A 12,436-nucleotide genomic window follows, 5' to 3' on the forward strand; every position below is an offset into this window, starting at 1 on the left:
TCGATTAAATCGCTGAAGAGGGGGTGATGGAGAATGTGTTAGTGAAATCGGAGTTAGGGTTCTGGCACTATGGTTATGACGGTTGGCTGCGATGGTTTGGGTGGTGTTTGTATAGTAAGGAAAAAAAAGGACGATAAATGGTTTTGGGAGGGAGGGAGAGAGTGATATATATATATATATATATATATATATATATATATATATATATATATATATATATATGGGGAAGGAGGTAGGTAGGTAGGTAGGTAACTAGGGTTTCGTGATCATTCAACCTCCATTACCCTCTTAAGATCGAAAACCCTAACCCTAGCCTCCCCTTTTGAATGTTGAGCTTTTTATGGTGTTTTTTTTTCTTTTTGCATTTTGAAGGAATAAGAAGGAGGTGTTAACCTAAGGATCAAATAACAAATCCTCTTCATCTTTGGTATAATTCTCTGGATCAAACAACAAAACACTCAAAAATGCCTTTTTTAGCAGACAAGGCTCAACTAGGTTTAGGGTTTCATGGAAAGGGTGTTGGAAGGGTGGAGGTTAAGAATGGAGTGGGTTTGGGGGAGTTAAGGAGCTTAAATAGGGCTCAAACCACACAAATAGGGTTTGGGCACTGATTACGTATGCCCATCGTACTTTGGCTACACCTAGCGTACTCAGGGTGCCTCAGTACGCCCAACGTACCCCTTCTGTACGTCCAACGTACTCACATAACCCAAAACTGACCAAACTTCAAACAGACATAACTACTTTGTTCTAACTCCAATTTTGATGTTATTTATATACACAGAAAGGTAATAAGAAGCTCTACACTTCTATCTACTCATCCTTGCCTTTAAACTTTCCGAAAAAAAATCCAAACTTAATAAAAGCCCGAACTGACACTTTACCGAAATATCCATTGGCACCAAAACACAAACCGAACTCCCGAATCATCCAAATTACATTACCCACACCCAAATAGATCTAAATCTCTTTTCTTTAAGGGTCCTAAGTCTGGTGATACTCGGTCTTCGGGTCACCACTCCTACATAGGAACGATTCGGAACATGGCATTATACAATTATCTAATACGAGTGTCTTTATGGTTAACTATATTAGGAGAACTTTAGATGATTATTTTTTTTCCGGATACCAATATCAATACCATATGGAATAAGTACGTGCTTAGAAAAGCTAATATTTTTGTTTGGCAGCTAGTTTTGAATCGTCTTCTTTTACATCAAAATCTGTTGGAGAAAGGCTTGGATATTCCCTTGGTCTATTGTCAGGTATGTCATGGGGACCCTGAAGATATTTTTTATTTTTTTATTAAATGTGAGATAACTGTGAGAACGTGGAGATGGTTAGTGTTAAGTATGCCTTTAGTGTAAACCATATCTATTTTGTTCCAATGGACAGACACAAGTTCGTTGAGTATAAAGAAGGCATTGGTTGCTTTGATCTTGATCGCTACCATTTGGATGCTTTGGAGTTATAGGAACAATGTCGTTTTTGTAAAGAACACATACATAAAACAATTTATTTTTAATTCGCATAGAGAATTTTCATTTATTTGGTTCAAAAATAAAAACCCAAAAGATATTAGATTTTGGGTTAACTAGTTATGAAAACCAAACCAAATGCCATAGCTTTATAAGCTTTATAAACCACACAAAGGCCTACTTTCATTTGATAACAAGATGTCCTAGAGAAAAAAAGTTATAGTAAGAATAATTTTTTTTTTCTTTGGCAAATTACGATTTATCTTTCCCTGTCAACTAAGAGACCATCCAAGAATTTATCCCACTCCTAATAACATTTCTCCTAAATGTAATAAGGTTTCTTTTTTCTAGCAAAAATTGAACATGTGTCAAACCTGGAAAAGTAGTCAACTTCACAGAACAAGAATCTTGGCCCAAAAGATTAAATTGTAGCCCATTTCAAATATTCCACAACATATGAGAAGCAATGCATCTATTCCTTAACTTGTCATGTTCCATAGCTTTAGAAACACACCTATATACTAATATATATGTATTACCCTCTATAACTTTTCAAAACTCACCTCCCCTTCAAGTTTCCTACAAGATATTCATAGAAAGATGGCACTTAATATCGACAAAAAACTCATGAAAGTTGCTGATGAATTTGCCGATTTTGACCTTTTAAAGACAAAGGACCAACCTGGTCCTCATTTTCGAACTCAAGAGACAGAATCCATGTTCATCCTCAGTGTCCAACTCCAAGGTTTGTATGAAGTTGACATGCATAAAATTTTGAATTAGCTTTTTTGATTTGTTAACATAGTAAATATATTTGATGTAGTTTTCAATCGTATAGGATGTATACGAACCCAGAAGTAGTAATAATTATAATATGTTATGTCAACGTTCTATGGGTAGTGTTTGATGTTAACTCAAGGAAACAAAATAAAAATATAAAATAATTCCTTCCATTCGAATATGAAGATGTTGTCGCTGTCTAATATACTAAAGTGGACAATGTAATCATTTTATTAATTTTCGTTTCTTACTCGGACAATATCTTTTCTTTCATTCAGATCTAGAATGGAATGGAATAAAAAAAATTCCAATATAATTAAATTATATTAATATTTATTAAAAATGACCAGAAAATAATCAAAGTATATATTTGTTATTTTTTTGTAGTGATCTTTTATTATCTTTCATTTGTTATTCACATAAATAAAAAGTTCAATAACAAAAATTAAATGATGTATACAGTTATAACTTGTAACTATACATTTTATATATCTATAATGGTAAAAGTTCCTTTAAAAATTCATTACATTCTTATGGTCGATCCAAACATGCTTATACAATGTAAAGACTTATCTCATATCTTATTCATTCTATTACTTTGTTCATTATATTTCATCCAACGAAACAAGCTCTAAGTTTTGAATTGAATGAAATCCTACAGGTTATAAACGAACACATATAAAAGTTGAGAGAAACAAAGATGGGAATATCACAATACATGGCGAAAAACCATTTCAAGATACATTGATGGTTGGAGGAAAAGTCATAAAGAAAGATATCGAAATGCATGGATTCCGAATGCCATTCATAATCCCACAAGGGGTTGTTCTGGATAAAGTCAAAGCTAGGTTCAATGAAGACAACTCGGAACTTGTAATTCGAATCCCAAAGGCTACAAAAGGCTTCATCGGGATTGGGATTGAGGAGTTGAAAACGAAAGAAATCCCATCAGAATCCACAGAACTATTACATATTTATTCCAATGGAGAGTTGTCAGAGCAAGAAATTGAAGAGAAAAATGTTCAAGATTTCACAGAAAATATAAAAGATGAACAAGTTGAAACTAATGATGGTGAAAACAAAGAGCATGATAACCAAGAGCCAAAATTGCCACAAAGGAAGTTCAAAATATGCACTCCAGTCATGTTTGGATCCACTTTCTTTGTGTCTCTCATCGTATTGGTTTTCCACTTGGTCCAATCTAAAAAACCAGTAAAACAACAAAAGAAAACAGATGAAGATTAGTTTAAAATTAGCCTTTGTTAACGTTATTGATCATGAAAGATCGTTTGCTAAAAGAAATAAATTTGTAATGGTATGTTATATTTATGATTTGTTTTTTTTTTATCGTAAATCATTTGTATATAGTTTAATTGGTATGAAAAGTTATTTATTATTTCTAAATTTATTATATTGTGGCAAGGGTGAAAAAAACATAAAACTAAATCTAAAAATTGCATGGGTTTTTTGGCTGCAAAACTAAACTATATACGAAACTCACATTCCAAAGCATCAAAGATTTGATTCTTGGCGAAGATGTTCGGAGAAGGAATGCAGGAGAAGGTTCCACTAGTTTACTCAATTCAGAAGAGAGGGGAAAAAAGCAAAACATAGGTGGATACCAAAGAAAAAGATCAAAGTCATGGAAGAGAGGACAGTCAAGAAGCAGATAAGAACTCGTCTGTTAGAATTGTAATGAAATAGGACATTTTAGACATAAATACCCTAAACCTCCTGCAAATAATGGAAAGAAGGAGATGAATGTGGTTGAAGACTACGATGATGCACTGATTTTTTATGTAGAGAATTCAGTCGAGTATTGGGTGATGGATTCAAGAGCATCATTTCATATTTGCCACAACAAAGAAATTATGAGAAAATTCAAACCTTACAGCCATATTGTTTATCTAGCAGATGGTAAAATTCTAAAAATCACTAGTATTGGAGATATAGCTTTAAAAACTTCAATGGGTACTACCTAGATTTTGAAGGATGTGAAATACATTCGTGTTGATCTCAGTGGGAAAGCTAGATGAAGAGGGACATGATGTGAAAATTGGAAAAGGTAAATGGAAGGTTATTAAAGGAAACTTGGTCATTGCTCAAGGAAAGAGGAAGGGAACTCTATATATGGTGGAGTTGACCTCAGGAAAAGCAAGTGAAACTGTTGGAGATGGGAATTTGTCTACTTGATGGCACCAAAGACTTAGGCATATGAGTGAGAATGGAATAAAGGTGCTTGCTTCAAAGGGCAGGATCCCACATCTGAAGAATGTGACAATCGACTTATGTGGACCATGTGTATTTGGTAAACAGAAAAGAGTTACTTTTGTAAAGATGGGTCACCCACCAAAATTAGAGAATATTGAGTTGATACATTCTGATATGTTCGGTCCCACATCAGTTCATCGACAAGTAGTTTCTGATATTACGTTACCTTTATAGATGATGCTACAAGAAAGGTATGAGTTTACTTTCGGAAAAATAAATCTGAAGTTTTCTATACTTATAGAAAGTTCAAAGCTATTGTGGAGAACGAAACGAATCTAAAGATAAAATGTCTAAACTCAGATAATAGAGGTGAATACAGTAGTAAGGATTTTACCGATTACTGTGCAGAACACTGAATCAAAATGTTGAAGTTGTGCCAAAAACACCTCAGCAAAACAGTATTGCAGAGAGGATGAAAAAAAACATTAAACAAGAGAGCTAAAAGCATGAGGTTACATACAGGGATGCCAAAAATGTTCTAGGCAGACACAGTAAGCACAATCGATTACCTTATAAATCGTGGACTCTCAGTCCCTATTGGGTTTAAAATTCCAGAAGAGCATTGACAGAAAATTGAAGTATCTCTCTCACCTTAAAATATTTGGTTTTAATGCTTATGTCAAGGTTAAAGATGCAGAAAATGACAAACCTGAATCCAGCTAATAAGTGTATCTTTATCGGGTATGGGATGGATGATAAGGGCTATAGATGTTGGGATAACCAAACCATGAAAGTGATCACGAGCAAAGATGACACTTTTAATGAAGATGGCCTCTATAAAGATGATCTAGCTACATCTACAAGCAAAAGAAAACAAATTCATAACGCGGTGTTTGAAGAATTGATAGATGCTGGTGTTTTACAACCTTAAATATGTGAAGGCTCACAAAACAATGGGAGTGCTGAAGAGACAATAAATACTGAAGTCAGTGGGAGTTATGAAGAAGATAAAGACTCAAAAACCGAAATCCCAAATTAGTTAGAAATGAAGCCCCAAATCATACAGATGTTAAAACTCCTAATTTTAGAAGATCGACCAAAGATCGGAAACCCACTAGCAAATATTCTCCATCAGTTAATTACCTATTATTAACCGAGATGGAGCGTCAAATTCTTATCTAGAGGTATTGAAACTGAAAGAACCTATAAAATGGAAGAAATCCATAAAGGGTGAATTAGATTCACTTGACAAGAACCATAACTGTTCCTTGGTCAAATTCCCAGCAGGAAAGAGAGCTTTGCAAAATAAAAGGGTGTTCAGAATCAAGGATGAAAATGATGGCAGCAAGAGGTATAAATCCAAACTATTTGTAAAGGGTTTCCAATAGAATGAGGAGGTTGATTATAATGAAATCTTCTCACCAGTTGTGAATATGACTACTCTTCGACTGGTCTTGAGTATTGTGGTTGTTGAAAATTTACATCTAAAACAGTTGGACGTTAAGACTACATTCTTACATGGTGACCTTATGGAAGATATTTATATGTCCCAACCAGAAGGTTACCCAGTACATAATAAGGAGAATCTGGTATGTAAACTGAATAAGAGTTTATATGTATTGAAACAAGCCCCAAGGTAGTGGTATTTAAAATTCGATAGCTTCATGTAGAAAAATGGGTACAAGAGATGTGAGATGGGCCATTGTTGTTATTTGAAGTAGTTTAGGTCGTCTTACATTATTCTTTTATTATATGTTGATTATATGTTCGTTTTTGGATCAGACATGCAGGAAATCAACAGACTAAAGCATCAGCTCTCCAAACAGTTCGAGATGAAGGACATAGGAGCTACCACACAAATTCTTAGGATGAGCATAGTCAGAGATTGAGTTACTGGAACTTTAAAGCTTTAACAACATAAGTATATCATAAAGATTTTAGAGAAGTTGCACATGATTAATGCAAAACCAAAAAGTACAATTTTGGGAAGTCATATAAAACTTTCCAAGAAACAATCCCTGAAGACAGATGAAAACAGAAAAGAAATGACCAAAATCCCATATACATCAGCAGTTGTTAGCTTGATGTATGTTATGGTGTGCACCAGATAGGATATTACACATGCACTGGAATTTGTGAGCAAATTTATGTCGGATCCGAGTAAAGAGCATTAGGAAGGGGTCAAGTGGCTACTACGTTACTTGAAAGGTACTTCTGAAGTCGTCTTATGTTTCAGTAGAAAGAAAGTGGTTTTGGAAGGATTTGATGATGCTGATTTAGGGGGATGTGTGGATTCGAGAAAAAGCACTATTAGGTATGTTTTCACTATCGGAGGTACAACAGTAAGTTAGATGTCCAGACTTCAGAAAAGTGTTGCCCTCCCAACTAAGGATGCAAAAAAAATGGCCATTGCAGAAGCAAGCAAAGAGTTGATATAGTTGAATAATTTTATGTCCGAACTAAGAATAAACAAGAAGATTATGTTCTCCACTATGACAATCAAAGTGTTGTACGTCTCGCAAAAATTTGGTTTTTCACAGTCTAACGAAAACACATAAAATACGATATCATTTCATATAAGAATTTAAATCTAAAGAAAATCCTTGGTACAAAAAATCCAGCTGATGTGTTTACTAACGTGGTACCAACTGATAAGTTGAAGTTGTGTATGGCTTCAACTGGGCTTCCAGAATTTTTTTTGGGTGGGTTATTTTTTTAAGACTTCTTTTGTGCTTTTTCAGTCGGGTTTGGCCTTTTAGATGTCTGGGTCAAATCTTGTCATTTATATATTAATGGACGGTCCTATCTGTAACATTGTAGCAAAAAAGTGTGTGTGGAATAATCTCTCTCTCTCTCTCTCTCTCTCACTTAAATTCATGTATTTTGTGTGCCTTGATTTTGTTTTTCGTTTCTATTTTCTCACGTATTCCTCAAATATGTTTTTTTTTTCATTTATCCTTTCTTTTTTACCTAACATTCCATTCTATATAAATGGGTACCAAAATACTAACAAGCTTAATATGTTTCATTTTTCAAAGTATTTAACCAAAATAATCTCTTTATGTAAAACAAGCTCAGGAGTATTAAAGTATGTATTCTTTGGTTAACACTAACATAGATTCCAACAATTAAGTATTTGTTAATTCCAATTCACAAAACATGTATGCATTTCACAAATTGCATACCTTGAATAAGCATACCCTAATTCAATTCGCCATAGTGCAAAGAGTCGACAATTATACATATAATGAAGAAAACACCAAATATTATACATAGATTTGAAACCTAACAAAAACTCATGAAATTAGAAACATAGTTCTTAAATAAGAAAGAAAGATAGCCACCCATGACTTACCAAAATCAAAGTCTAAAGCAAGAAAATCACCAAATTTAACTTACAAAATGAAAACTTAAGTGCTCCTAAGTGTTTGATTTAACAAAGTCTCTTCAAAAATCATCCCACCTAAACTCTAGAATACGCAAACACAGTCATGTAATAATACCTTATAAATTACATATTATTGGAATTCCTCACAAAGTCGATGCTTGATTCTTTACCTTCCTTCGGTTACATGGTCGTGTAACTTTGTACTTTGGAAAGCACTCTTGTGAAATTCTTCAATATATGCCAGGTTCCAACTATTATGAGGCCATGTAATCTATTTTTGAAATATTACACAGCTGAATAATACACTAATTGAAACTCTTTATGCATTCATAACTTATTTATTATTGATCCAAAAAACTTCAAACTTTGTCCACAATCTATTGATGTTGTCCCAATAAACAACTAAAAGTGTGAATTTATTAACTTGTGAATACTAACTTCTAAGGTCAAGATTCCTGCCTTATATGGAAATTTTGATCTATAAGTTTTCATTCACAAGTCCTATGAACTAAAGAAATCTTTTGACATCACGAACATAGAAGCTTTGATGACAAATATATATACAATGACATTGCACTCTTTGTACAATAACAACAATAATAAAAGGGAAATAAAATTAAAATATGAACAACAAAGTAGCCAATTATTCTAAAGTAGGGTCCAAAAATGATCCATAGAAAGATTGGTACAATAATCATCAAATTTCACCATATTAATTCAAATCTCACATGCACCCCCCCCCCCCCCCTACCCCACCACCCTAACCCCAATCCACTTTCTCTTTATACATAACCTGCCACCCATTTTCACAGCAACACCACTAACAAAACCACACACCAAAAAGCTTTAACAACGTTTACAAACCCCACAACCTGCAAAAAGAACAAAAAAATTCCAATAATCATCATCACTTTATTCCCCACATGCATGGTTATGTTCTTCACATTAAATAGATTATTTAAATCATTACTGAAAAAAGAAATTATGTAATGATCACTAATACCTGTAATAATCTATGATCACAAGAGCTAGGCACCGGTCGTATGGTGGCGGAATCCACTTCTCCGGTCGGCAAGGGCACCGCCGGATTACTGTTGATGAACGGTAAAGAACTGCCGCCTTTTCTTGGACCACCACCCATCGGCCCACCCGTCGGAAAAATTGCATTCATCGGAGATGGGCTAGGAGATGTTAGTTCTTGTGGAAGGTTAGGCCATGGGTAAGATGGAGACGATGATACAATCCCTCCACCTCCACCTCCACCGCCGCCGCCGCCGCCGCTAGAGCTAGTAGGCGGTGGGGTTGAGGATACAGCTTTCCCATGACCACCACCGGAGCTAGTAGACGGTGGAGTTGCAGATACAATATTCCCAGAGGGTGGCTGTGCCGCCGTCGGTGGTTGAGGGAGTGGTGGCGCCGGTGAACTTTCCGGCGTGTGAGAAGAGTAGACTTTAATGGCGAGCTTGTGGTCGTCGTCGCAGGCTTTTGTGGAGACGTTTTTGAAGGCGAAGTAGAAGGAGCCAAGACGCGATGGATGCCACTTCATTCCAAAACAAAAATAAATAAATAAATTATTTAAAAGGGTTAACTTTTTTTTTTATTTATTTAATACTTTTGTAATTATTAAAGTTTACTTTGAATACATAATCATGAATATAACTGTTTTACTTTTTACTAAATTAATAATTAACTGTTTCAAGTAATGGTTACAAATGACTAAAAAATGATATGTTTATAAATAAAAACATCATAATTACTTTTTTTAAGGTTAACATATTTTATTTTATTTATTGCAGCCACATTAAACTGAATATCAGGATTTAAAGCACATAATCAATATTTGATTATATGTTTATAACAATAAAAAAGTGTCAAATTTAGGATTAAATTAAGGAGCTAATTAGAGGGGGGAAAAAAGTCGACACTTTTACTAAAAGCGAAATGTATAACAGATAAAGCCGATGATACAATGATTTAAAGGATTCATTGCTTTTTAAAAAGAAAAGTAAATGTTGTTCATAGTTGACCTTTTTCTTTTATGGAATGTACAACAGATGAAGCACATTGTACAATGGTTTAAGACACTAATTAATGAATTAAGCTTAAGCAAAGAAAAAGATGTTTAAGCTACCCATGGAAGAAGCTAGCTTCGAATAGAATGTACAACACATAAAGCATATGATACAATGGTTTAAGCAAGAAAAACAACACACACTAAGTGTGTGAGAGAGAAAGAGAGATTACAGTGAAGGTGGGAGCTGAAGGAGTGAGAAGAGTTGATTCAGTGAAGTTGCACAAATTGAAGGCTCTTCTGTTCTTGAAAATGTATAGACTGTAGTTGTATTTGTGCCTGAAAACTGAAATTTCCAAAAATTTGAGATTAAATTAATTAAATAAAACGAAAACCTCACAAAAAAAAAAATAAGAAAAAGAAAGTGAAATTGGAGGTATACTATTCCATAAAAGAGAAGCAAACATTTGCAAAAAAAAAAAAATGAACTTATAAAACAAAAGAAAAGTGGAATTTGGACTCATCCCACAAAAAAAAAAAAAAAAAAAAAAAAGACTTTGTTTGTAGGAAATGGGACTTAGTAGTTAGAAGAAGAAAACGATATAAACAGAAAGGTGAAATTGGAGTTATCCTACAAAAAAAAAGGAAATAAAAATTGCAAAAATGGGGTTCTTGAAGATCTTGAAACTTACTAATGGAGTCACCAATTTGAACACTAGGGTTCTTCCATTGAGAAACCCCATCAACCACAAGTGTTGAGGAATCAGTAAACTGTTGGAGAAACAGAGTGATGAAAGTGAAGAAGATTATCACACCATTAATGTATTTCACCTCCATTAAAACCCTTCTTCTTCTTCTCTTCTTCTTCTTGTTAACTCACTTGATAATTTGTAGAGAAATAGAGAGGTTTTAGTGAGAGTGGAGAGAAAAATGAAAGCTTTGAGGTTGATATTTGAAAGCAAAAATGGGGCGTTTTTGGTCACGGGGAGAGAGGGGGACTGGTAAATTCTTGAAAAGTGTGTGATTATTTTAGTAGGGTTAATGTGCAACTTTAATGCATGATGTACAAGTGTGTGAAGCATTTATAACCTACATGGAGAAGAAGGTGGTGGCTTAAAGTAGAAAGGGGTTTGCAAAGATTTAAGGGAGGTTTGTCAATCATAATGTACAACCATTAATGCATGTTGTACATGTCAATGGAGCTTCAACTCTTGGTCTAGGCAAAACATGGTTTGCAAATATGTAAGCCAGAAAATAGAGCATGTTTATATTTATGAATTATGAAAGTTTACAATTATCACATTTGTTTTTTATTTTATTTCAAAAGAAGTGTTTTCAAAAATGTTTGGTGTGTTTAAATTTTTTCCTTAAAATTATTATATTTTGAAAGTACTGCTAAAATATAATTATATTTGCATTTTGTGTTAGTTATAATTAGATAGAGTTTTGGGAAAACACAACAGTATATAGGAAAATTAAGAATATTATGTTATAATACCAAAACAATATTTAGATATGTTGCTACCTTTTATTATTCTTTAGAGCATCCACAATACAAGTAGTATAATATTTGAATAAGATGATGATTAAGTTTGAATAAAAGTTGAATGAAATGTGAGTGATAACATGAAGTAGAGTTGATCGTATGAGTTGAAAGATCATTAAATGATTCAATAGAAGAAATAAATGGTGATTCGAATTAAATAGATTTTTAATGGATTGTAAGTGGTGTTCTATAAATATTTAATGAATGATATGATAATCCATTGAACTTTATAAAATTGTATACCTTAAGATTTTGATGGACTTAGGTGATTAATTAGAAACTCCAACCTAGGTTTACTTGCTACCATTTTATTTATTACTTTAATATTTTTGTTTTATATTAAATTATTTAACAAAAATAAAACGTGTATATAAAACTGAAGTTATGTTCAATACTTATCATTTTCATAAAAGTAAAAAATAAAATTGATGATAAAAATTGGAGTAAAAATGTTTAACATCGATTTCATTTTGAACATATCCATTAGATTTGTTAATGGTGCAATCTATTTTATATTTTTTATGTACTTTGTTATAAATTAAGTTATTATATAAAAATGATTCCGATGAAAATTGAAAATATAAAACAGGAGGATATAATATTATAAGTTCAAAGTAAGATAGAGGGAGTAAAGGAAAATATGTAGCAAAACTGGGACCACTTTTTAGATCCATCCTGGGGAAAAAAGGTCCTGTGCCAGATGGCATGAACCTTATGTGCAGTATGGGAGAGAAAAACCTTGGACCGACCAACATAGATAGGAATAGGGTTAGCATGATGTGATTATTTGTGGTGTTTGTTAGGATTAAACTGTAAATTATAATATTTGGAGGAGTATTTGTGGCATGAGTATAGCAAAAGAGGAGGTGGCACATATGTGGTTTTTTGGTGTTGTGCCATACATTGCAACATGCGATGGCAAGATTATAAATTTAAATGGTATTAGAATTTGAAGGTATTTAGATCATTTTTAGACATTTAACTTTTGATTTTGTGTTCATTTAGTCATTTAACTCTTTTTA

General features: G+C 33.3%; 2 protein-coding genes across 2 annotated transcripts; one reads left to right on the forward strand and one right to left on the reverse strand.

The window, feature by feature from the left end:
• The first annotated feature begins 2,040 nt into the window (after positions 1 to 2,040).
• On the forward strand, positions 2,041 to 3,666 carry LOC145001295 (uncharacterized). Its single transcript, XM_078960667.1, has 2 exons — positions 2,041 to 2,223; positions 2,920 to 3,666. The coding sequence occupies exons 1-2, from the start codon at positions 2,079 to 2,081 to the stop codon at positions 3,501 to 3,503; spliced, it is 729 nt and encodes a 242-aa protein (XP_078816793.1). The 5' UTR covers positions 2,041 to 2,078; the 3' UTR covers positions 3,504 to 3,666.
• Positions 3,667 to 8,616: 4,950 nt separating this feature from the next.
• LOC145003316 (Cupredoxin superfamily protein) lies at positions 8,617 to 10,852 on the reverse strand. Its single transcript, XM_078962447.1, has 4 exons — positions 10,561 to 10,852; positions 10,102 to 10,214; positions 8,861 to 9,397; positions 8,617 to 8,729 (listed from the first exon to the last, which is right to left on the reverse strand). Exons 1-4 carry the CDS (start codon positions 10,703 to 10,705, stop codon positions 8,664 to 8,666), a joined length of 861 nt encoding a protein of 286 aa, XP_078818573.1. The 5' UTR covers positions 10,706 to 10,852; the 3' UTR covers positions 8,617 to 8,663.
• Positions 10,853 to 12,436: the final 1,584 nt, after the last annotated feature.

This window comes from Lactuca saligna, chromosome 6 (genome assembly GCF_052625555.1).
Source record: "Lactuca saligna cultivar CGN05327 chromosome 6, ASM5262555v1, whole genome shotgun sequence".
Lineage (NCBI taxonomy): Eukaryota > Viridiplantae > Streptophyta > Magnoliopsida > Asterales > Asteraceae > Lactuca > Lactuca saligna.